The 26,402-nt window shown below is 41.2% G+C and overlaps 1 protein-coding gene across 1 annotated transcript in view; it reads left to right on the plus strand.

Moving 5' to 3' along the window:
- Positions 1–26,402, plus strand: part of SLC6A11 (solute carrier family 6 member 11) — a 98,429-nt gene that overhangs the window by 27,094 nt on the left and 44,933 nt on the right. The window contains exons 6-7 of the mRNA XM_083726812.1: positions 5,679–5,811; positions 18,760–18,894. Coding sequence (XP_083582938.1) covers positions 5,679–5,811; positions 18,760–18,894 — 268 coding nt within the window. The remainder of the gene's footprint in view (positions 1–5,678; positions 5,812–18,759; positions 18,895–26,402) is intronic.

The following is a 26,402-nucleotide window of genomic DNA, read 5'->3' on the forward strand; positions in this document are numbered from 1 at the left end:
CTCGGCCAATAAAGCGAGATGAGTGCCGCAACCCCAGAGTCAGTCACGACTGGACCTAATGGTCAGGGGTCCCTTTACCTTTTTATTCCACAAGAAAAGAAAGTAATCTTCCTGTATGAAACAGCAGCTACCAGAACAGTATTAGCCAGCTATGGAAAAGTAAATTGATTCCCTCCAAAGAGGAGTGAATATGTAAAATGAGTAACTATATACATTTGGCAAAATTAACAGCAGCCAAAAGGTCACAGTCAAATCAAAAGTTAAGACTATAATGGAAATGCTTTGAAGATTATATAAACTGTTCACAAAATAATACGTTGATATGTATAGATTAAGACTGTAGAATATATAAGAAGAATGGTGTGTAAATGAGATATGAAATTCAGATAAGAAATGCTATGTAAGGATTTAACATAATATAAAACAGAAATTGGGGTGTGGTGGAGGGGAATCAAGGGTGGGTGGTGGGGTTATGTATACAGGCTGAGGAGCCGGTGTTTGTCCACAGACAGTTTTTCCAGGTCATGTGGCTAGCAGGACTAAGCCGCTTCTGGCGAAACCAGAGCAGCGCACGGAAACACCTTTTTACCTTCTTGCCGGAGTGGTACCTATTTATCTACTTGCACTTGGACGTGCTTTCGAACTGCTAGGTTGGCAGGAGCAGGGACCAAGCAACAGGAGCTCACCCTGTCGTGGGGATTCAAACCGCCAACCTTCTGATCAGCAAGCCCAAGGTTCAGGGGTTCACACCACAGCGCCACCCGCCTCACTTAATCTCAAAAAGGATATTGCAGAGCTGGAAAATGTTCAGAAAAGGGCCACCAAAATGATGGATGGGATGAAGCAACACCCCTATGAAGAAAGATTGCAGCATTAAGGACTTTGTAGTTTAGAGAAAAGGTTAATGAAGGCAGCATAATAGAAGATTATAAAATTATACATGGCATGGAGAAGGTGACAGAGAAAAGTTGTCGCCCTGCGCCCCCCCCCCCGCCTCGTCTGATAACACTAGAACTCATGGACATCCAATAAAGCTGAATGTTGGAAGATTTAGGATAGATAAAAGGAAGCACTTCTTCATGCAGCAACTATGGAGCTCACTCCTCCGGGAGGCAGTGATGACCACCAACTTGGAGGCCTTAAAAGAGGATTAGACAAATTCAAGGAGGAGAGGGCTATCAATAGCTACTAGCCTTGATGGCTGTGCTCTACCTCCACAGTTGGAGGCAGTAATGCTTCCTGGAAACCATGGGAGGGGAAAGTGCTCTTGTACTCATGTTCTGCTCCCTAGTTTCCTCACAGATATCTGATTGAGAACAGGATGCTGGACTAGATGGGCTATTGGCCTGATCCAGCAGGCTATTCTCCAGAGAATCAGTTTTTAATTGTTGTTGATAATGTGGAGATGCTGCTTGTATCTGTGGGATGCATGTGGACAGCCTGCTTGTATCAGCTAACCAGATACCTCCTCGCTTCTTGATCATTGTGGCTTATTAAAAACCAGCTGAGGGAATTGACAGGCTGGGTTAATGATGCCTCACTATGGGATGGTGAGCTGCCACCTGCCTTGAAAGAGTGCTCCCTCCATTAGAGGATCTCACCAGCCACAGAACTGTTAAATAACAAATAAATATCACCCAGTTGTAAATATACCCTCCATAGGCAAGGTGCTCAAGAGGGTGGCAGTGACACAGCTGTAGGCATGCTTGAAGAAAGTGGATTATCTGGATTCATTTCAATCTGGCTTCAGGCTGAGATTTAGAACCAAAACTGGTTGATGACTTGTGGTGGGGAAGAGAGAGACAGGAAGAGTGCAACCAGTTTATTCTCCTTAACTTCTCCCTGGTTTTTGATACAGTTGGCCATGGGTGTGGTAGGAACCATGGTTATGCTACTTAGGAGACTGGTTCCAGTCAAAGCAATGGAGGACACTGTTCAGCACCATGGAAATATATCTGTTCTGTCCTGCCATACTCCATCATTCACCTCCTTTTGAAGCTGTAGGAAGCTGTCATCAGGGCATTTGGAGTGATCAGCATGCTGATCATACACAGATCTATCTCCATTCCATCTGAATCAAGAGATGCAGTTCAGGTTCTTGACCAGTGCTTGGATGTAGTAATGGGCTGCATGAGGGCCAATAAACTGAACCTGAATCCAGACAAGATGGAAAGGTTATGTGGTCTGGGTTATTGAGTCTGAAAGTCTGTCTTACTTGGGTCACACTTTCCTGGAAAGAGCACATCTGTAGCTTTGTCCAGCTTTATCATTTGAGGCCATATTTGGCAATGAGTCCCTATTTCCAGTTGCAGTTGGTTCACCAGCTATGGACTGTACCAGAAAGATAAGGCTATGCAATTGTATCCTAGTAACCTTCCATCTGGATTACTGCAATGCATTGTATGTGGTGCTTCCCTTGAAGATGGGTGTGAAGCTGCAATTAGAAGCAGAACACAGCTGAATACATGCAAGTGGGAGTGGGAGATCTCATGCAATTCCTATTATGGGAGAACTGCACTGACTGCCTGTTTGCTTCCATTTAAGGTTTGTCTTTGGCACATGAAGCCTAAACAACTTGGGTCTCACATACCTGAAAGATCTACTCCACTTACACAACTCATCCCAATTGGGAGCTGTGTTCATTGGGGGAGGGGGCTCTGTTAGAAGCTGTTCATCCTCAGGGGTTCAAAGTGTGGCTGAAGGTGTAAGACCCTTCTTCATAAAGGTCCCCAAGATCTGTAACTTCCTCCCTCTGGATGCACACTTAAATTGTACACATTTTGGCAGTATGCTATGATGCATCTTTTCACCTAGGCTTTGAGAATGACTGAATGTGAGTTTTCCTCTCTGTATCTGATGCTGTATTGCTTTTACTTTGGACAGGTGTTTTATGCTTTTTATTTTAGATATGATTGTATTTTTTGTCTTCTTAGACTATTCATTGGGAATTGTGTTTGTGTGTGTGTGGTGTGTGTGTGTGTGTGTGTGTGTGTGTGTGTGTGTGTGAAGGGCAGGTAGCAAATATTTATAATAATATCAAATAAAAATAAATATCAAATAATCAAGAGGCAAGGTTCCTGCAGGAAAGTATTTAATTAAGAGAAAAACATTTTATTTGCTTCTGCTTATTAACACTGCAGCCATTGCTCATTGATATTGCTGCCCATGCCTCCTGTTTCCTGTTGCCAGCTCTTGAAAAGCAAAATTGTCATACCTGGCCTGGATGCAAGAGGAGAGGGAGAAGCAGAGCCAGGTGGAGTAATGGGCAGAATCTGACAGCATTAATAGTGGAGACCATGTATTTGGGGACAAAGGCCAGAATTAAAGAGACAGAACCCACAGAGTGTTCAAGTATTCCATGTGCTAACAAGTACCCTGCCATCAGGCAGTAGTATATCTAGGCATGATAGCAGGTTAACATAGGTCATCCAAACCCTAACCCAAAACTTTTAGTGAAATGTGCCTAGCTGTTTTGCAATGAGCACAGTGCAAGAATTAAAAGTGCATAATTCAGTGATATGAGAGTACCCTGTGGGAGGCATGAAGTGTGTGTGTACACACCCACACCACTACAGTGTGAGCACAAGGAGTGTGGAGTTGTGCACAAACTGATTTGGCCAAATGAGCCAACTTTAAACCACTTTATGATCCTGGCTTGTTAGAATAAACCAAATTTAAAACTTAGCGCACTACCTAGTTTGATCATAAAAGTAACTGTTTCCCCAAAACAGAAATAAACTGTTTCTGTCCACATGGCTGATTGCAGCTTAATTATGGCAATGGAGGAAAACTGCATGCTGGTCTGTTTTCTCTGCTTGACTTGTTGTTCCTTTCTGCTTTCCTCTGCCTTGACCCAGCTGCACCCCCTCTAAATCAAAGCTGCAAGCAAAGATGACATGTCCATGACTCATAGGCCAAAGCAAGTTTTGGGCAAACTACAGTGTATTATTTTCATCAAGTGAAATTGAAATGCCTGTGTTTTGTGGGTAGCCACAAATATTAATATTCAAGGAATGATGAGACTGGTGTTTAGCATGCTTATATCCAGGTTATTCATATAGCTGTTACATATGAGTAGCACCCTAAATTCCTTTTTATTAAAAACAACCTACTTTTGTAAACGGCTTTGAGAGTTTTCTTAATGTATATGGTATATAAAAAATGTTACATGTTATTTTTAATGTGTGTGTTTTTAATGTGTGTTAAGGGGGGGGGGGGCAGCAAAAATTCAGAATAAGGGGAAGTACCAATCAGGCTATCCACTGTTCTGTTGGCACTGCTTTACAGGCTACAGGCATGGCACTACAAATAAACTTTGAAAGAGAACAAGATAGGAGTGGAAACTGGCTTTTGCCATCCTTGAATATACAATTTCTGCACATGTAGGCTCTGTACAGAAATTTGCGGAGAGCTCGGGTGGGTGAATTCCTTTATCTTTCTCCCCCACCTACCATCCAGCCTGCACGCCTGGCTTCAAGAAATTGCTGTCACAGAATGCTTGAGGCTCAGGTGGTTTGGAGTGTCTTCCAAAAGCTATGCCTAGTGGCCCAGCTGCACCACATCTATACAGGGATAGCCTCAGCTCTGCTAACCTCTGGATTAGATTACTGCAATGTGTTATATGTGGGGCTGCCTCTGCAGCTGGTGCAACACTGGGCAGCTTCGTTTCTCCCCAGGGCAAAATAGGTTGACCATATAATGCCAATCCTGGCACCACTGCACTAGCTGCCAGTCTGTTTCCTGGCCCAAATTAAGGTGCTAGTTTTGATCTATAAAGCGTTAAGCCTTAAGCAGCTCAAGACCACAATATTTTGAGGACTGCCTCTCCTCATTTGAACCAAACCGCACCCTGCAACCATAATCTGAGGCCCTTCTTCATGTGGCTCCTCCACAACAGGTTCGGAGGGTGGCAACACAAGAGTAGATTTTTTTTTTCCTGCAGTGGCAGTGGCTCCCTCAGGGAGGCTTGCCTGGTGCTTTCAATACATACTGTTAGGCGCCAGGTGAAAACATTCCTCTATGATAGGGTCATCCAGCTTGCTGCCTGTGGTCCACACGTGGTCTGCAAAGCCTTTTTTTTGTGAACCTCAGCAACATTCAAGAATAAAACATCTTAAAGCCTTATAAAAATTATTTTTTGTGTCATGCTAGAATTGTGTTTGATCCAGCCAGATTTTTTCCATGGTACATATCAGGCTGATGTGGGGACCTGACTGTGGTTACTTTTTTACTGAATATATTGTATGTCTGGTAAATGCGTACCAGACTTGAATCAAGATAGCAGCTAAATGGAATAGCTTGCCTTTGGTTTGATGGTACAATTTCTACCACAAGCAAATTGTCTTGGTTTACAGAGTATGCACTGCACATAAAAGTGGTCACGGAGCAGTTGCCTTTTTGTGCTTGTTCTGAGTGTATGAAGCTGTTGTATGAATGGGAACCAACTTTTGACACATGTGACTTTCCACATTTAGTTGGCAGTTTTATGGATTACCTTGTTGTTATACTAATTGTAACACTAGCCAATGTGAAAGGTATCATAATACAGTAATTGATAATGATTCTTGCTTAGCACATTGATAGATTTCTAGCAATTCTTTTGCCCTCTTTCTTTCAAACTTTCTATAGACTTCATTAAAAGTTTCCAGCAATTTATGGCTTCTTTTATTCTTGTGCAGACGCAGGGTGTTGGCCATATCTGATGGAATTGAACACATTGGGAATCTTCGCTGGGAGCTGGCACTATGTCTTTTGGCAGCCTGGACTATTTGCTATTTTTGCATATGGAAAGGAACCAAGTCAACTGGCAAGGTAAAAGTAATGGTTCTATATACCATGTAAGCTTATGATAGCTTGTCATACTGGACTGAATCCTACCATTGCAGCCCCATTGGCACAAAAGGCTTCCCACGACACTGCTGCTTCCTCTCCTGTCTCTTCCAGCAACATGTGCCCCCAAATCAGCTCCAGGGGGCTGAGGGACCCTCCAGAGCCGGTTTTGGTGTGGAGAGGAGAGCATGTGGAAGTCCCTTTGCACCAGCAGATGTCTGCTACCACAACTTTCAATACAACCCACTATATTGAAACTGTAATATTATTTAGGCTGAAAGCCTATGCACTTTTATCTGGGATTAAGTTATATTAAAGCGAAAAGGGCTTACTTCTGAGCAGATGTGTATAACTTCACACTGTTAGTACGAATAAACAAACAATAGCAGTATCTTTCACATATATGAAACTTGTCTTTTGCAAAACAGCTTAAGATTTCTGGAAAGGCAAGCTTGTCTAATCAGTAGAAAGGAATGAGAAATTTTGGTAAACACAAGATGAGGCCAGCCACAGAAATCATGTAAATGTAAGTTGATAGGGTTGTGATTTGCTATGAAATTGTCAAGTTCATTGTGTTCACAGAATTTAGGCAGCATTTATTTAGAAACACTATTCTTGACACTTCTGTTAATGCAGAAATGAATATTTACCCGCATTCAGAGTACAGTGAATTTTACAGATTCAAAGCCAGCAAATTACAATACCGTTTTTTTCTGCTGCATCTCAATGCAGTTAAGATCCTTAACAAAACCCACGTGCTTTCCCCCAAATACAAGCAGGGGTAGTCTGCGGCATTTGGGCACCTGAGGTGAAACACCTCACTCCTACCCCCATTATGAGTTTCTCCTCAAGAGTTTCTCCTCAAGAAGTTGTTGCAGAGTCTTCCCCACCAGGTGGCAGATGGGAGAGATCAATTCTAGATTCCCTTCACCCACCCAGCAGCAAATTGGAGTGGGGAGAAAATCTCTCAGTGGCAAAGCTGGGTGGTGGAATGCCTCCCCTCTCATTGACTCAACAGATGGGGAGGTGTTCGGCAGAGCTTTGCTACTGGTTCCTCTCTGCCCATTGAGGCTGGGCAGACTGGCAGCAAAACTGAGAGCAAGGATGCCACCTGAGGCAGCTGCCTCATCCTGCCTCATAAGCTGGCTGGCTCTGAGTACAAGATAGCTTGCTTCTGAGCACAGGAAGCCATTGTACACTGCTGAATCTTCAGTGTTCTTAGTCACCCAGTGATATCCAAATACCTACTTCAAGGTTTCTGAAGGACTTGTGTGTGTGTGTGCTCACAGAAATTTCTTTTCTATGAAAAAGCTGACTGTCACATATCGCAAAATGTTTGCTTCAAAATAGTTTGATATGTGTCAATGCAAGGCACATCTGCATGAGAGCAGTGTGGGGGGCACTTTTATTTTTATTGCATTTATTTGATGTTTATTATATAAAATGTCTCAAAGCAACTTACAGTTGCAAGCTCCTTAAATCCGTTATTTTAATCATGCTGGCATCCTTTTGGATTGTTTGTTACTTTAACATCTCAAATAAAAGTATTATTAATGTGGCCTTTAAAAAATGGATTCCAAAGTGCCTGAACTGGTTTGACTCCCCCCCGCCCCAGTAATAGTCTGGGTCTGAAAGTTTTGTACACTGGACTTTATGAATACTAGGTGATTGAAGTATTAATTTGTCAAGCCTTTTAATTTAATTTGCAGTACAAACTGTTGCTTGTCTACTCAGTAGTAAGCCCTATTGAATTCAGTGGGGCTTACACTTAGGAAAGTGTGCATAGGACCTTTGTGCATACAAAGGACAGGGTACATCACTTTAATAAATAGGTTTTTTTTAAAAATGGCCACCCACTTCACTTAGAATCCTTACTTTCTAAGTGACCTTTCCTGAACATGGTGTCTTCTAGATGTTTTGGACTAAAATTCCCATTCGCCCTGGCCATCCCAGCTGGAGGGACCATTTTGAAGAAGACTGATCTAAGGTTATTCTTGCTAAAAACCAAAACAAAAAAAAGTATACCAAACACTAGACAGGTTCACACAGCTACAGTAAAAAAGGAAAGGGGGCTTGCTATGCTGGTACAAGCTTATTGGTTGCTCCTGTTTTGCTTTGCTTTGCTCTGTCTGGAGCAAGGAGAAGCAAAAGCCTTAGCTTAGCATTGCATATGAGAAGTGTACATGCTTTATTACTCTCTGAAGAAACTACTTAAATGAATAGTTGATTAAAGCCTGAAATACTACATCATACAACCAAAACTAGCCATGATTCTGCAATGGAGGAATCATTTTATTGTGCTGTCAGAGTACCGGTAGTTTTAAGCCTTTATTCAGATGTAGTGGGGAGATGCTTATCACAAGTATTTAAACAATCAAATGACCATTGCACAGTGTTGCTAGCTCTGCAAGAAACTCATCATGCAAAAAAAAAAAAAAGTTTTTGATTCTGTAAATTGGCCTTTTGAAATACTATCATTATGGTTTACTGATGTGAAAAAAGCTTCAAAACATGGAATTGTAACCTAATCTTGCTTTCGTATTGTTCAGAGTCAACAGATTCTCCTTACGTATAGTTGTACTAGAATACATAATCAGTGGGAATGGAAAAGGTAACTTTTGCTTACTGAAAAGTAGCAATTTGTTCAAAATTCCATTGCTGTACTTTCCAGTGAAGCTCATAAGTGCTGTGGAGTGTGTATGTGACTAGTATGTGTTAAAGTACATAGCTATGGTATGCCTTATTGAATCACAGAACTTTAAGAACATAAGTGGCTGCTTGATCAGGCTAAGGCCTATCTAGTTCAGCATCCTGTTCTCATACTGACCGACCAGATGTCTTTAGGAAACTAGTGAGCAGTACCTGAGTACAATAGCACTATCTCCATTTGGTATAGAAACGTGGGTGGTGCTATAGTCTAAACCATTGAGCCTCTTGGGCTTGCCAGTCAGAAGGTCAGTGTTTCAAATCCACATGACGGGGTGAGCTCCTATTGCTCTGTCCCTGTTTCTGCCAACCTAGCAGTTCGAAAGCATACCAGTGCAAGTCAATAAATAGATATTGCTGTGGCGGGAAGGTAAACGGCATTTCCATGCACTCTGGCACTCACCACAGTGTCCCGTTGTGCCAGAAACGGTTTAGTCATGCTGGTCATATGACCTGGAAAGCTGTCTGTAGACAAACACCGTCACCCTCAGCCTGAAAAGTGAGATGAGTGCCACACCCCATAGTCACCTTTGAGTAGGTTTAACCATCCAAGGGTCCTTTACCTTTACTTTTTTACCATTTGGTATTCCCAGCAACTGGTAGGCAGAACTGTCTAGCATTCTCAAGACAGCTATCACTGTTTCCTAAAGCAGTTCCAACCAATCAGTGAAAAAGTTGGAAAGGTAAGAGTCATCATATGAAGTGCAAAAAAAATTCTCTGTGAAAATTTGCCTTCCGCTATATGCTTCTGTCCACTGATGTTGTCTGGCAGAGTTTTTCGCATTTTCTTCTTTCATGAAAACCTTTGCACACTGACCAAGAAATATCTACTTGTTGCAGAGGGTTCTGATGATTATTTTTGAGTGCGTATTCTGTTAGGCTGGGTGCTTTGGGACATAATATTCATGTCTTGCTAAACCATGTTTGTCAAGCTGAGATCTCAGCGGGTGCTAGGTGCATCACCAAAATTTGCAGCTACTTGGTTTGCTAATAAATCTAGACAGTTCATAATGCTAAAACATATTAAATCAAGGAGCATTTCACCAAAACTATTTTCTGGCTCAGGACATAAAACATTCTGCACAGTGGTGGCAGCATTCAGCAGATCAGATGGTAAAAGGCAGGTTCGTTGTAGGCACATCCTCAAAGATTCATTCATATTAAACCCTCTTCATCAGTGCTATTTTTCTAGAAAAAGAGGTTCTGGAGCTCACCATGAACTTCTTCCTTGTTCTCTTAGAATGGAAATAGTGCCCACCTGAGAAGTGCCAGAGCTGAGCTCTAGTAAGATCTTGCGGGGGGGGGGGGGACCCTGGTCTTCATCTGACCAGAATTATGAAGTTACATGAAATGCCAAGCTAGTACATTGTTTTTGTGCCACATCTCCTGCTATGTGGACTTTCCAGATGCTTTGGATTTCTGCCATTTTTCTTATCCTGAAATGTTTTGAGCCAGAAAGTATTGCTCATTTCTGGAGATAGTAACATCTGGCAGTGGTGTATTCATCCTTTGACTGAAATCCTCAAACTGACAATAACATTACAAATTCAGTTGGAACACTGAGAGTAAGATGCAGAAACCGGCAGTTCATCCTGCTGCTACTGGCAGACTTGCCAGTCACTTATCACCAATTTTTTTTTGCTTGTTCAGAGGAGAGTGAGGATAAGAAAGCTCTCATGCAGAGGTGAAGTTAAGCCGACCTAACATGTGCGCATGTTCATAAAGTTAAGGAACAGTGCCCGTGTACCTTTCACCTTCTAACTCTAAAGTAATCTCATCAGAAGGAGTTAAGCTGTACTTGCCAGCAGTTAAGACTCAGTCAGTAGTTCCACACAGAAAATTTATTTTTTTCAATAGTAGACTGAATAAGGAGTCTAATGGATTCAATGAGGCATAAAGGAAAAGTGTAAAGGGACAGCAGAGGAAAATAAAAGAGAAAGATGTGCGAAAAAAGAAAGGAACTGGGGACCATTGTAAGTCTTTAGGAAAGGGAACTAGGCAGCAATGATTATATCTCCTGAAGTGTCTTTTGTTTCAGCTTGAAGTAATAGCAGAGAAAAGTCCTTCATAGTGAGGCTTTAACATGCAGCCCAACATTGATCTCTGTATTCAGAGGAGGAAAGTAGAACGTTCATGAGATGCATGCAGAGTTTTAGGCTTTCCTGCCTTTTCTCGCCGAAGTTTTAAAACACTGAAAAATGTTTTCTTCTTCTCTTAACACATTGGTGAGGATTTAAGAAAATCTCAGAGCAGCTTGCTGCAGAAGTCTTTCTGCAGCACTGCAATGGTATTTCACATGCAACTGCAATCAGCATGGAATTGCAATAAAAACAATCTATTTAATCCCTCAAACCACGTGGTTTTCTGTTGCAGATATCTTTAATTGGCACCGGAGACTAGATTAGGCTTCAGTCTAATAGACATGAAAAGGAATTCAGCTTCACCCTAAAAATAAGCTGGATTTTTTGGGCTGTGACAATGCATATATTGAGGAACTTGAGGGTCATTCCCATGTGAGAGATAACGTAGGGTAGTTTTCAGTCTCAGTTATACAAGTGGCCTCATCACCTGAATTTAATATTTTCCTTTTTTACAATCAGAGCTTCTGATTTTTCCTCCACCCTGTCTATTTTTAAAAAGGTAGTACAGGGAAGCGGCTTAATAATACTAGGTAATTAAATGACTGATATAATAAAAAGACAAATATTTTTATGCACAACTACAGTGATTATTTCAGTGTTAATAAATTATGACTTGACATATTCAATCTGTATTACTCACATAAATCGCATACAAATGAAAATGTATGTGCAGATGATTAATTTTTTCTCATATAGTCAGAATCACATTTTAGCCACTTTAAATAAGAAGGGGTGGCAGTGAAAAACTTTTGCAGACAATTTGAGTTTGCCAGTAGACTCTGTAAAGAGTTATGCAGAATAGCTGAATAACTTTTTGCATCTAAGGCAAAAAATAATAAAAAAAATCTAAAAAACCAGCCTCATTTTGAAATTATGTTAAAACTTTGATGGCAGTTATGCAGCCTTTAATGTAATCCCAAATCTGACAACTGAGATGAATATCAGTCTTCATAACTGATTCCATTCACTCATACATTTTAAACATTGTTTTTTCCTGTTGTTGAATCCCCTCTTAATTTCACATAAAATATTTTTTAAGTCATTTCACAGGTCAAATCCCAGTGGAAGGAATAAATAATTTAAATAACACTAGTAAAAACTCATGTGCATGTGTGTGTTGGTATGTGGCCAAACATCCCCTCAGGTGCCACTAAATTTAGATTTAAGCAGAATTTCTAAATGAGTATGGAGATTTCTAGTCGGGCAAACGTTCAAAGAATCTTGAGGAAAGCAAAATGTGTTTCAGTAAATCTGGGCAAAGTTCTCATGGCAGTTGTAAAACATTAAACCAAAATGCAACCATAATTGTTAAACTGCAGTGAGAAAAGTCTCACTGTAAGATATTGGGGGCCTTCAGACATCCTTTTCTTTGCACGCTCATGATGATTCGTGCACTTTATGTTATTGGGATGGTCATTTGTCTTCCCATTTTTCAGTAATGTTTGCCCCTACAAAAGTTTTGGGGTGATTATAATGTTTTGTTTCCAGTCGGTGCATATCCCTGCTGAAATCCTGTAACTTCTAATATCACAAATACTCTGGCTTTTTTTGTTGTTGTCACATGTTTGTTGCGCTATAGCCCCACTGGACAGCAATAATGTGGCAGCATTTGGGGTTGCACCAACAACTAATAAAGCAGAATTAGGTAAAGGGTAAAGGGGACCCCTGACCATTAGGTCCAGTCGTGACCGACTCTGGGGTTGCAGTGCTCATCTCGCTTTATTGGCCGAGGGAGCCGGCATACAGCCTCCGGGTCTTGTGGCCAGTATGACTAAGCTGCTTCTGGCAAACCAGAGCAGCGCACGGAAACGCCATTTACCTTCCCGCCGGAGCAGTGCCTATTTATCTACTTGCACTTTGACTTGCTTGAGAACTGCTAGGTTGGCAGGAACAGGGACCGAGCAACGGGAGCTCACCCCGTCGTGGGGATTCGAACCGCCGACCTTCTGATCAGCAAGTCCTAGGCTCTGTGGTTTAACCCACAGTGCCACCCATGTCCCAGAAGCAGAATTAAACCACCACTAATGCACTGTTATTGTGTCAAGAACATTTAGCAGAATATACCTAAAAAATAGCATTCTGGAGGGGCCCATTTTTGCAAAAAAAATATCTTGATTGGCTAACAAATAACATGGTATACACACAATACAAGTAAAGCAAAGGATTAAGGTTCACTACAGCCAACTTTTTTCTGATTCATCTTGAAGTTGTGGTGATATAGTGTGTGAACATTAAACTGACATGCTGTGTTGTAGCAGCAGCCTGGGAAATCTATTTTTAACTTTTCCAGCTAAATTCGCCATGCTGAGTGCTTCCTATTCTGTCTCAACAGGTTAAAGATAAACTGTATCGTTCCTCCTGAGGTTTGCCTTACTTCTGGACTGGCTCTCCAGAGTTAAGCTTGCTGCATTGCAAACTGTATATACTGTGATTTTCTGATCAGAAGTCTCAGTTTATGTAATGACTCAAACTTGCAGTCCAAACAGATAGGCTAGATATTTGTTTTGTTTTCTCAGCACACTGACATTGCTGGGGCATAGCAGTGATGTGGAGGAACTATTTTGAGCATTGGTATGCAAATTAATACACTAGGCAATTAGAGGCAATTAAAACAGGATCTAGTGTAATTAGAAACGATGTTGTCCTTGTTTTATTCAGAGAAGTTTGACATGTTGGAGAAAAGAAAAGAAAAAGTACAGGAAGCTTGCAATGGTTTTTGAGATGTACCCAGTAATAATAACAGCAACAAAGCTCCATAATGACGGTACAAGTTAACATAAGGTTCCAGGTCATTAAGTGGGGAATCAAAGGGCAGAAGTTGTATTTAAGGATGGGGACAGTACAACACTGAATGTTAATGCATAGTATGCGTGACTCAAATTTAATGTATTGTAAATGGGAGCCAATGCACCCAAAATATTACCAGTAATCCTGCAGTGCAGACTAATATAAATGTACTGTTTAATTGATACTGCAAGTCCATCTCCATGCAAGGCTGGAGGGCAATTACAAGGGTGATCATCCATTTCTCTCCCAGGAAAATTTCTCTACATTTCCACAAAACCACTCAGCCTTTGGAGTGGCTCTTGAGGCTTCTCCTCTCATGGAGTGGAGTCAATCCAACCCCTTGGTCCTCTATAGAGCTAGTGATGATGAAACACGTGAGATGGCGACTAGAGCAACATAGGCAGAAAGCTCGGAATGAATCAGGCTGAACACAGGTTGGGGCCTATTTGAAGATCTGTTTTGTGGCAGTGTGGGGAGCAAAATTACCACCGCCCCCCTTTTCCACTGCATCAGGAAGGAGCTGTCCAGCAGAGCTCTTTCAAGTTGTTAGGGGTCTTTTACACTCTGGCTCAACGAGAGAATTTAGACCAGGGGTCAGCAAACTTTTTTCAGCAGGGGGCCAGTCCACTGTCCCTCAGACGTGGGGGGGGGCAGACTATACAGTGGTACCTCGGGTTACATACGCTTCGGGTTACATACGCTTCAGGTTACAGATTCCGCTAACCCAGAAATAGTACCTCAGGTTAAGAACTTTGCTTCAGGATGAGAACAGAAATTGTGCTGTGGTGGTGCAGCGGCAGCAGGAGGCCCCATTAGCTAAAGTGGTACTTCAGGTTAAGAACAGTTTCAGGTTAAGAATGGACCTCCGGAACGAATTAAGTACTTAACCCAAGGTACCACTGTATTTTGAAGAACAAAATGAATGAATTCCCATGCCCCACAAATAACCCAGAGATGCATTTTAAATAAAAGGACACATTCTACTCATGTAAAAACACACTGATTCCCAGACCGTCCACAGGCCGGATTTAGAAGGCGATTGGGCCTTAGTTTGCCTACCCATGATTTAGACCACTTGGCAGCCTGCTGTGAACAATCAGCTTAGCACTTCGTTGACAAAATCAATCCTTTCTGACTTGGACACTATAGTTGATAGAGGTCCAGTGAATTTAAACTTTGGCCTCTGCTTGCTAGATATGGGCTCAAGGATGTGGGCAGGATCCTTGGAAATGTGATTGCTACCATAAATATACTAGAGCCTTGCTTTTACAGGCTCATCAAAAAGGCCATCGGGGGACTGGTTGAGATCCATTTCAATGTGGTTTCAGGCTTGGTTATGGGACAGAGATGGCTTTGGTCCCCTTTGGGGAGTGGGACAGGGGAAGTGTGTCCCTGTAGGTTCTGCTGGACATTTTGGAAGCTTTCAATAGCATAGACCATGGTATCCTTCTGGACTGCCTTGCTGGGGTGGGACTTGGGATGAGACAGTGGCTCTGTTTCTCCTTGGAGGGGTGAACCCAGAAGCTGGTGCTGGGGACTCCTGTTTAATGCCTTTGCTGTTGACCTGTGGGGTCCCTCAGAGTTCTTTTCTGTTCCCCATGCTATTTAACATTTACATGAAACTGCTGGGAGGAGTTGTCTGAAGTTTCCGGGTTTAGTGTCACCAGTACGCTGAGAACACCCATCTCTATTTCTCCTTTCCACCTAAATCCATGGAAGATCTTCTCAGTTCTAAACTGCTGTCTGACATCAGTAATGGACTGGATGAGGGTGAACAAATGGCAAGAACAAAATGGCAAGACAAATGGTCAGTCAGAAGGCAAACAGGGAATAGGGATTCAACCTGTGCTGCATGGGGCAACACTCCTCGTGAAGACACTGGTCCGCAGTTTCGGCCTGCTCCTGAGTTCAGCCCTGAGCATGGTTGCCCAAGTCTCTGCAGTGGCCAGGAGTTCATTCGCACAGTTAAAGTGTGCCTTCTGCCAGCAGGTGAAGGCCTTCTCATTCCAACCAGCTTTGGGGAATTTTAATGAAAGGGCTGGTGTGGTGCTGTTTTTATTGTTTTATTGTTATGTTTTTAATTTTTTACATTTATATATAGTTATAATTCAATTAATATATTTTTAAAAATCCCTGTATGTTTTTAAGCTGTTTGTATTTTATATGTAAGCCACTTACAGTCCCTGTCAGGGAAAAAGGTGGGGTATAAATATAATACTAATAATAATTTAAGGATGCATGGATGTGCTGCCAGAAAACAGGCTGCATAAAGACCCTTCTGGTTTTAACATTCTAATTTTACAACACTTCAATGAAGGTTCTTTATGTTTATACATTTGCTTCTGTTTATATAAATGCAGCTTTATTTGCAGTCTAAATTTAGCCTTGAACTTTCTTGTGTTTGATTTATGGATGAGTAGAAGAAAAATTCAGTGCAAATATATACAACTTGTAATCATTTTGCTTGGGATACCACAGTTAATGCAACTGTGGAAATGGCTTGACCTTTTGTTTTGGATAGTTTATGAAGGATGCAGATGGGATTTTTGGAAGTGTGAGACCAACCACTGGTATGCTCCTCCACCCTTGCCCTTCCTGGCTGATGAGAGCAGCCAAAGGAAGAATCATCAAGTGGGTAATGAGGGTGGCAAATTTTCTAAGGCTGGAGGTACCCTACAACTGTCTTACTGTTTTACTTTCCTGGCTTTGGGGATTTATTTATCCAATGAACTCAATATTGCAGGGTCGACATAATTGAGTTGCAAGTTTAAAAAAAAATTAAAAATTGAATCTGCGCACACAGACATACACAGCTTCAAAGAAAGCAAATAGTTTCTTACACTTCCAAAGACATGTCAGTCTACTTGTGGAGGTGGCTCATCAGCGCAGTCCAACAGAGTTACCTAACATTAATGCAACATAATGGGCCACCAGAGTCCAAGCTAAAATTCCATCCCAAGCTTAACTTCCCAACCTCTTTTATACGGTTTTTGGGTTTCCATATATGGTAACGATGGGCATGCCAGTATTCTCATTGGTGTCTATATATTCTGGACACATGCAGAGTGTCTTTTCAATTTGAATTCTAATTCTTACTTCCCTGTTCCCTAACATATTCCTCTGTTTTCCCATTACTAGACAAGAACATATTGCCTAATCCTTTACTCTTCATCGATACATATAGACTTCTAACTGTAGCCTGATCTAACCATATTTCCTGCTGAAACCTGTGCCCATCGACTTCCTATTTAAAATTTTGCCCAAGCATAAATGCATCCATGTCAAAAATTATTTTTGCTTTTCTGTAATCACTTTTAGCTATTTTTCTGAGTTAAATCTTAGGTTAACTCTTTCTACTTATACCTTATTGAAGTATGATTGATACATATATGTGCATGATATTTTAGCCATATGGTAATGATGCCTCATCTTGAATTTTACAAATAAGGATTAGTTGGTTCCATCTTAATCTGGGCCTGATTATGTAATGGGCTTGGTTGCTGTATTGAAATTTATATGCCAAAAAATGGACAGGGAGAATTGTGTTCCTATAGATTCAACTGGTTCCTCCAGTAGCTTTTGATACCATTGACTACCATATTCTTCTTGACCATAGATTAGACTGGGATGCACTGCTTCAATCTGGCTCCAGTCCTTCTTGAAGGGGCAGTTTCTAGCAGTGGTTGTGAGGGTCTCTTAGGTAAATTAGAATACCCCTGCTGAACAAGCCAAAGGCCCATCTAGTCAAGCATCCTGTTCTTGCAGACAACTAACTGCCTAAATGAAACCTGGGTGCAACAGCATTCTCCACACTTTTGATTTTGATTTACAGCAATGGTTATTCAGAGGCATGCTTGGGTCTGTGGGGTTCCTCAGGGTCCATCCTGTCCCCACAAGAAATTTAACATCTACCAAAAACTATGGGGGGAAACCATCCATGGATATGGAGTGTCGTAGCACCAATATGTTGATAACATTCAGCTCTGCTTCTCCTTTCCATCGCATTTTAGGGTGGCTTTTGAGGAGCTAAACTGATGTTTGAACTTAGTAATGGACTAGATTAGTGGTTCCCAACTAGCTCAGTACTGCGGACCCCCTATTTTTCAAAAGCCAAGGCATGGACCCCCTACTTTTGAAAATTTTGGTATCTCTGTGGTAGTTTTTGTTATATGAATGTTGCCACAGACCCTTGGGTGGGTTATGCAAACCCTCTGGGGTTCACGGACCTGCAGTTGGGAACCTTTGGACTAGATGGAAGCAAATGCCTGTCTTTCCAGGCAAGACAAAGTTGAAGTAGATGAGTAGAAGTGATCTGAAAATTGGAGTTCAGCCTATCTTGGGTGGGTACTATTTCCCTTGAAACTTTTGGTTCAGAGTCTGATAATACTCCTGAGTCTATCTGTGGACCTGGTGTTCAACTTAACTGCCTTCTTGGTTGCTACACCAAGGCTTTGGAACTTCCTCCCCTTAGATCAGCCTTTGTCAACACAATATCTTCCAGATGTTTTGGCCTATACCTCCCATCAGCTTGAGTCAGCTGGGACTGATAGAAATTGTAATCCAAACATCTGAAGGGTACCCGGTTGACAAAGGCCTGCCAAGGCCAATTTTGGGATAGTGTTAGTTCATGCTTTGGATATAGAAGGTTTCAGTTTAATACCCAGCATCTCCAGGTCAGAGTATGAATAAGTTTTGTCTGAAACCCTGGAGAGCTGCTGCCAGTCAGCTCAATACTGAGCTGGATATATCAATAGTCTGACAGTATAAGACAGCTTCATTGATTTGAAGCAAGCTCTCCAGATCCAGCTTCCTGGCAACTAAAGTCTAGCTTCAAGCCTTCCATTGCCCAGAGAGCGCAGTGGGTCAGTGCATCTGGCTGTTAACCAGAAGGTTGGTGGTTCAACCAACCAGGGATGACTGTGGGCAGAATTCCTGCACTAGATGGGTTGGACTAGATGAACTTCAGGGTCCCTTCCAACTCTACAATTCTATGATTCTATTATATACTGAATCATCATGAACAGAAGAAAATTACATAAGAAGAACCCTGCTAGATCAGACTAAAGGCCTATCTAGTCTAACACGTTTCCACAGGGCCAACCAGCAGCCTATGGGAAGTCCACAAACAGGACATATAGGCAATATACCCTGCCTGCTGTTGATCTCCTGATAGACATCTGGATTAGTAAGGATACATAATATTATCCTCCATTTATGAACTGCAGCTGAGTACATTATTTTACATGTAACTTTTTGTTGCTAAAATAATGTGTTTTCTCCCACTTGTTCTTCATAGGTTGTATATGTAACAGCTACATTCCCTTACGTCATGCTCTTGGTACTGCTGGTTCGAGGAGTAACACTACCTGGGGCAGCTGAAGGGATAAAATTCTACTTGTACCCTGACCTATCGCGACTTTCTGACCCACAGGTAGGAGCTAATAAAATGTAAACATCCAGTGCATTGTTGTTTTCCATCATGTACCCAAACTTTTGTCTTCTGTGTTTTTATTTCAGGTTGAAACAAGGGGCGAATCCCTATAGTTTCAACTAGATGTTAAGTAAGCAAAGCCAGTTTGGAAACATTTGTGCTGTGTTTAATTGTACCTAGAGATGTAAAAATTTCAGGAATTTTGAAACCATGAAAATAATACCATTTCCTTTATTTTTTTCCAGGGAGAGGGGTGGATTTAGGAGAGATGTTTGGAATATATGCAATACATACTCTGTTATCAAACCAACACTGGTTTTACTGCTTCAATGCCATAAAATGTATCATTCATAACTTAATTAGCATATCAGATTTTACTGCTTGGCATATTTATGAAATTTACAGATAAATCCTATGTATATTTTCTTAAAAGCAAGACTCGCTTATTTTATATCTGGAACAACTGTTGCCGTATTATATTTCTTTACTTTTTCAAGCAAATTGGTTTAAATATTGGGTGGCTACTCCATGGCCCCATCAGTAGCTGCAGCTTTATCTCCCATCAGCCCCTGTCAGCATAGCCAATGTTCAGGGATGATGGGGGTCCAACAGCAGCTGGATGGAAGGCCACAGGTTCCCTACTCCTGAAATAGAGATGTGCTGCTTGACAGCACGGGTGTTGTGGGCACAATCCAATATGCATCTGATAGTCAAGCAACCACATTAGTTAAACCACTCTAAATGTCAATAGTTTTCCTATTTAGGAAAAGAATATCTCTCTCACTCACTCACTCACACACACACACACACACACACACACACACTCGCCATACTAAAATTAGTATGTGACAAATGGAAGCATCCACAGCACCTTTATTTCAATGCAGAACAGGCACTTTACTTCAGGCATGGGCAAACTCCGGCGCAGCAGATGTTTGGGACTACAATTCTCATCATCCCTAGCTAACATGACCAGTGGTCAGGGATGATGGGAGTTGTAGTCCAAAACGTCTGGAGGCCTGGAGTTTGCCTGTGCCTGCTTTACTTGTTAATAAGTCCTGGGTAGCTCTTTCACTCTATTTTATCTAGATCTGGGCAAAACAACAAGAAGAAGACTTGTGATGTTTGTGGGTGGTTGAGTGGGGCAACTATGTTAGCACTCCCATCTTGATTATAGCTGTCAACTTTTCCCTTTTCTTGCAAGGAATCCTATTCAGAATAAGGGAATTTCCCTTAAAAAAAGGGAAATGTTGACAGCTATGATTATAGGCAGCCAGAGTTCAGTAAGTAATTGCAAGTACTTCATACTGTAGTCTCAGTGAATGGTTAGGCACAGTGGGTAAGGTTAGAATCTGTAGCAAGACAAAAGTTTAATCAACTCCAGCATTCAGAATAAAACAGCAGACTTATTTAAATCAGTATAAAACAATGGAGAGAAAATACAAAGTTGTGATTTGAAAACAACAAACTAACAATATAATTTCTAGGACAGGCTTAACAAAGTAACCTCAGCTGTCATGGAAAAACAGCCTGTGTCGTCCCAGGCAATTTGTAGCAGGCATTCCAAAAAGTGATAGAACCATTGTTGGGAAACTGCACTTTTTATCTGTTGATATTCAGGTGAGGGGCTTGATTGTGTGGACACAGGGATCCACTCAGACAGGACTCTGGCTGGGTCAGATTCTTCACAAAGGCACAGAGGGCAATACCTAACATACTGTTTAAAGCCCCTGGAAGAGGCTTTAATTGGTGTAAACCTGAGGACATGTTTCTAATTTGGATTTGGCAAAGTACATCCTGTGTGGATGCTTGCTTTTGAAATCATGGAGATAGGACTCTGGGCGGAAAAGCAGCATTCTGAAAAGAAAGGGGTGCTGGGCTTTGGGTTTTAGTTACAAAGCACTTGCTTATTAGAAGATTCTGGATTCCATTCAACAACTGAGCATTTGGTATACTTTCCACCACTTGTCAGAAAAGGACTTAAAAGGGAGCCGGGAAATGAAGGCCATTGAAAGTGATTTATTTTATCAAGGCCGATGTCTTAATAACTGTAAGACTTCATCAAACATAAAGTTTATGATGGAATTAGACGGAGTCAAATAAATAAAAGAGGTGTTTGTCACTCTTCATTTCTTAAAGTAGCTGCCTGAGTCTAGTGGCAACTCCTCTTTTGAGTTTCGAGGAGTTTGGGGGGAAATGGTGGTGTAAGATTTTTTTTAATAATTGGATTTGTATGGAATTGGTGAATAATTTAATGCTATTTCCCCCCTTTTTCTCTGTGATATGGTTTCTGTTGTATTGTTTTCTGTTGTTATTTATGTAAACCATCCTAGGGCTTCCTGGCAAAGGGAGGTATAGAGAACTCTGATATAAACAATTAATAAAATAAACAGTGAACATCTCAGCAAAAGTACATTTTAATGTAATATAGCAATTCCCCCAAACCTTTCCTCTAGTACTTCTGAAGTTGTTAAAATGTACAAATTTCATTTGGCAAACTCTTGATAGATACGATCCTGTGTTTTAAGTATTTGTATGAATCATTCTCTTGTTCAAGCAGTCAGAACTTTTGAAAAGCAGGACTTTTTTCAAATCCCCTTTGCATGTCTCACTATTTCTCTTCTTCCACATTTTCCCATTCAATAAGATGTTGCTAATATTCTGATATAGGACATTGAAAAGGAGGGTTGCATTTGAAATCTTTATCACAATTTTTGTTTACTTTTAAAGTCAGCATCACACCTACATTTAAGCATAGGCTAATTACATTAGTAACTTTATTTTGCCAAATTATGTATTTTAGCAGTTTCAGAAGCACTAGGGTAGAAGCTTTGGGAATTGCTATTTTTGTTTTTATTTTGGGGTATACAGGAGGGCTGTCAGTTTTAATTGGTTTCAGTGTTAGATTAATCAAGTCAAGCTTTCATTTATTAATTGATGGAGGTCTGTTTTAATTGGTGAGGGCAATTTTTAATTGGTTGGGCTATGAGTAAAGGGTATCCTTGGATTTTTGAGGCTATTTTTTTACTGTGTTGGAAAAGAAACTATTCAAGATTGCCATTCTTCAAAGAATGAGGAGGTGGCTTTTGTGAGTTACCTTGCAGTAATTCCAGTGTCTAAAAGATATCATTCTATTGAGATTTTGGTAATATGGATTTTTATTTAAATATAATTTGTTGTTCAATTAATTGGTTAAAAGGCACATGCTGTACAAACTGAACATGGTTTAATTGGTTGACAGTCTTGTGTGGACCATTTTTTTGTTAGAGTTTTATGGACAGATAGTGCTTTTGCTTTTCTGCTTTTACTGTCATTATTGCTATGGTCATTTGTTGTTAACAGCCTTGAACCTTTTGAGGAAAGGTGAAACAGATTTAAAAAACAACAATGCAAAACAGTAAAAAGTTTTTTCAGAGTCCAAGCAACATTTCACAGTGACCCAAACAATCTTATGCTGCCCTCATATTATATACCATTTCAGAGACATAAACTTGTTAAGAAGGCGGGGGGATTAAATGACAGGGTTGCTATATAGTCAAGGCAGTAAATTAACTAATGCATTTCTGCACCATACTAGAAAGCATTCAGTTTTTGGATATCAGATTGCCACAACTTCCACCATTACAGTCACCAGCAAGTTATAAGGCTATACACACTTCACTGAAATAAAATTAATATGGTTTGCATGTACTTTTTAAATAAAAAGTACAAAAACTGGAATCTCTGGACTTTCGTATCTCTTTCCTGTTTACAACCTGAGACAATTCTACATTTATTCTCAATTTGTAACAGAATCCTACCTGCACCCTACCTGCACTTTAATCCTTGCTATGATTGCATATTCCTTCCTTGCTGGTATAGAGATATGAACACACTGGATCAAAAGGGTTCCCTTCTATAAATGAAAGAAGGGGCCTTTCCATGAAGGGAAATGGATCCTTTGGAAGCTTTGGTTTACAGAAGTGTGGGGAATGGTTTTCACTTATTTCTTTTCCTGCTAGAGTCACACACCCCCACACACACCTAGGCCATTTCTCATACTGTTCTAGAGGTTCCCCAACACTCTGAAGCAGATATTCAGGGGACACAGGTAGGGAAGTATGAAATTAGTAGTGTCCATTGTGTCGCTTGTTCATTGTAAAGCGAGCTGGTTTTGTTCTGCCGCCATTCCATTTCCACACATTACATAGCTATCCATCCTGCTGTTTGCTATGGTCTGCATCATTTTAATGTGAAATATAGCTGTATTACACTATAATTTACAGTTCAGTTGCCTTCCCAGTATATTCCCTTTCAAAGTTTAGTGAATTTCCAGAGAGGCAAACTCAACCAACAGCCTTGTGGCATCGCTCATCACAAAGCCATCTATGGCTACAAACCTAACCTTGTCTATTCAGAAGCAAGTCCCATTGAGGTCAGAGAAGCTTACTTCCAGATGGGTGGGGTTAGTATTGAAGCCACTCTCACTGCCTTGATTTCACAATTCTGTATAAATCTGTCATCCTATCTCATTTCCCTTCCTCAGGCATCAGGGAGTGACAGTTTCATTATAAGGCAAATAATTGTAGCAGGGGGTTGGAGAAGTAAAGAAATTTTAAATTTAATTTTACTTTAAAAATACATAATTGGTGTGGTAAAGGTAAAGGGACCCCTGACAGTTAGGTGCAGTCGTGGCCGACTCTGGGGATGTGGCGCTCATCTCGCTTTACTGGCCGAGGAAGCCGGCGTACAGCTTCTGGGTCATGTGGCCAGCATGACTAAGCCACTTCTGGCGAACCAGAGCAGCGCACGGAAACACCGTTTCCCTTCCCACTGGAGCAGTACCTATTTATCTACTTGGACTTCGTGCTTTCGAACTGCTAGGTGGGCAGGAGCTGGGACCGAGCAATGGGAGCTCACCCCGTCGTGGGCATTCGAGGCTCTGTGGTTTAACCCACAGCGCCACCTACTGGTGTGGTAAAAAATGGTTGAATCTAGACAGTTCTCCCCACTTTTACAAAGAGGTTGGAACTAATGGAGGAGCACAGATAAAATTCACAGGTAGCAAGAGACACCACTACTTTCCACCTGGAAAGAGCAATAATGAGCTATGTATTCAATTGTTGTTTTTTAAAAATTCACAATAGGAAGCAAATTAAGGCTGAAATTCTAACCCCAGTTACTGGTGAGTAAGCCTCACTGAATTCAGTGGGATTTTCTTCTGAATAGGCATGGTTAGCACTGCAGTGCATATAGAATGCCTTTGGCAACACACAGCACTTCAGAAATATAAAAAGCAAAGAGTCACCTGTATACACCAGTGACTTTCTCACACCTTGGCAGGCCCTTTATCAGCCAAAAACAAATACCTTGCATTATTCACTCCCCCGTGTGTTCTCTTTCAAAGTAAATGAAGCAGCTAGCCACTCATCAATTAGCCATCTCACCACAGGGTTCTAAACCTCTATTGATCTTCATTGTAGCAGTCTGGGGAAACATCAAGCGAAGTGACATGTCAAAAAGTGTGATATTAATTATGTATAATTTATGGACTTAAAAGAAAACCCAAGCCTGCTGTGGATGAATGTGGATTGCAGTCTCTTAAATTCCAGTCCTGAACACTGAGTGAACATGCAGGTGGAATTTCCATATGTCTTTCTGTTTAGCCTGGAATTTTCTGACATCCCTAGACACAGAGGAACCAGGGCCTGAGAGTGCCTCTGTTCTGTGAGTGTGTGAAATGCATAATCAGTAAAACATAGAAGCCAGACATATTTCCTAGAAGCAAGCTTGGAAGAAAGAGGAAATGGAGCCATGATGTTACTAGCAGATAAAAGATACTGTTGGTCTGCTCTGGTATCTTTTCCTCTCTTGCTCCCACCAGACCTTAAGGTGGTACTTAACATGGCAGTGCTCAAGCCTTCCTAGAAATCATCTTGGAGCCCCTTCATCTTCCAGAGGCCTGATATAGTAGCATAGATGACAGGAGAAGATGGCATCCCACCAGGGTTCAGTAATGCCTATTAGGTCATATTTGCCATTATATATTAAGAGCAATTCATCTTACTTGTTTCCCATACTCTGTGGGTTAGTATAGAGACAACTGAAACAGCAAGTCATTCCCTCCAGCTGCTTCCTTCTTGTAGTTTCCTGCCCTTTTAGCAGGCTTCTGCAGCACCACCTCAGTTTCTTGTGCATCAATTAGGCTATTATCCCCAGTACCAAGTGTTCCACTGTCATTTGTAATATTGTCTCCCTCCCCCTTTGATCCAAAAGGAGCTCCCAGTCTGAATCCGGGCCCTGTACCAATTTCTTGCTGAAAATTCCCCACTCTACATAGTTCTCTGCTGCTTAAGGTACTGTTTGCCATAAAACATATTCAGGGCAACTTAAATCAGGAGCACATTCCAGTTGGAAGCCCTATAGCTCTTTCCCCCTACTCTGCAAAAAAAAGTTGACAGTTTAAACTAGAAGGTAGTCCTTCTGATATTGGTGGGTCAAGTCATTGAAGGCATTATATGCCATTTTATCATCTTAAATTGGTAGTGAATTAGCAATCAGTGCAGATCCGCATAAAATGTGTCTGGTGGAGACATCCAAGAGCAGCCTTGCCATTGTATTTTGCAGTAATTGCAGCTTCCAAACGGTATTCAAGGGCAGCTCCATGTAGAGCACATTGAAATAGTTCCAGACTGGAAATTACGCAGACCAAATATTATTGTAGCCAAGCTATAGCTATCCAGAAATGGCTGTATGTGCAGATAGTTTTCTTCAAGGGAGTAGCTTGAATCTAAGTGTGAGCATTGGACTCTCTGCAAATGTGAGGATATGTGTTTTCCCACTTTGGGAATTATAAGTTGAGTACATTCCCGTGTTGTCTTAGCCACTTTATTTACATTAAAATAATATTCTTTTAAAAACACAAAAAACACAATTTAAATCAACATCCCAATCTTTTGAAAGCAGCATTGCCACCTTGAGGCAAAGATGTGTTAAAACACAGACCAAATGAAAAGGACATAAAGCACATTTCAATTTCACTTTAAAAGGGGGGAATGAGCTGCTACTGCTGCTAACAACAACAACAACAACAACAACAACAACAATAATAATAATATTGCCACCTGCCCTTCGCCATAAGGTCCCAAGATGGGTTACATTTTTTTTTTTAAGATAAAGGGTATTTTGGAAAGGGTGAAATTCCATATATAGCTACCTCTTCTTTGGCGATCACTCGTAGCTGAGTAAGATTGTCTTCCATGAAAATGGTCTTAACAGTGAGTCTGTAAGTGACTGTGGAAGCCAATTCTGGATCCACACATCCTTCCAAAGTGGGGACATAGGTTTCCGGGTGGGGAGTTGATCATGGTGAAGATTTGCCATACAGCTAATTAGGGTGTGAATGTGGGGAATGAGGTCTACCTGTGCAATTATACTTTCCCCAGTGTGCTCCTGAATCCTATTCTGGGGCTTTCCCCACCCTCCACACCAGATTTAGAGGGGCACCAGGGGGGAGACAGGGGACCTTG

Source organism: Podarcis gaigeae, assembly GCF_964106915.1.
Source record: "Podarcis gaigeae genome assembly, chromosome: 2".
NCBI lineage: Eukaryota > Metazoa > Chordata > Lepidosauria > Squamata > Lacertidae > Podarcis > Podarcis gaigeae.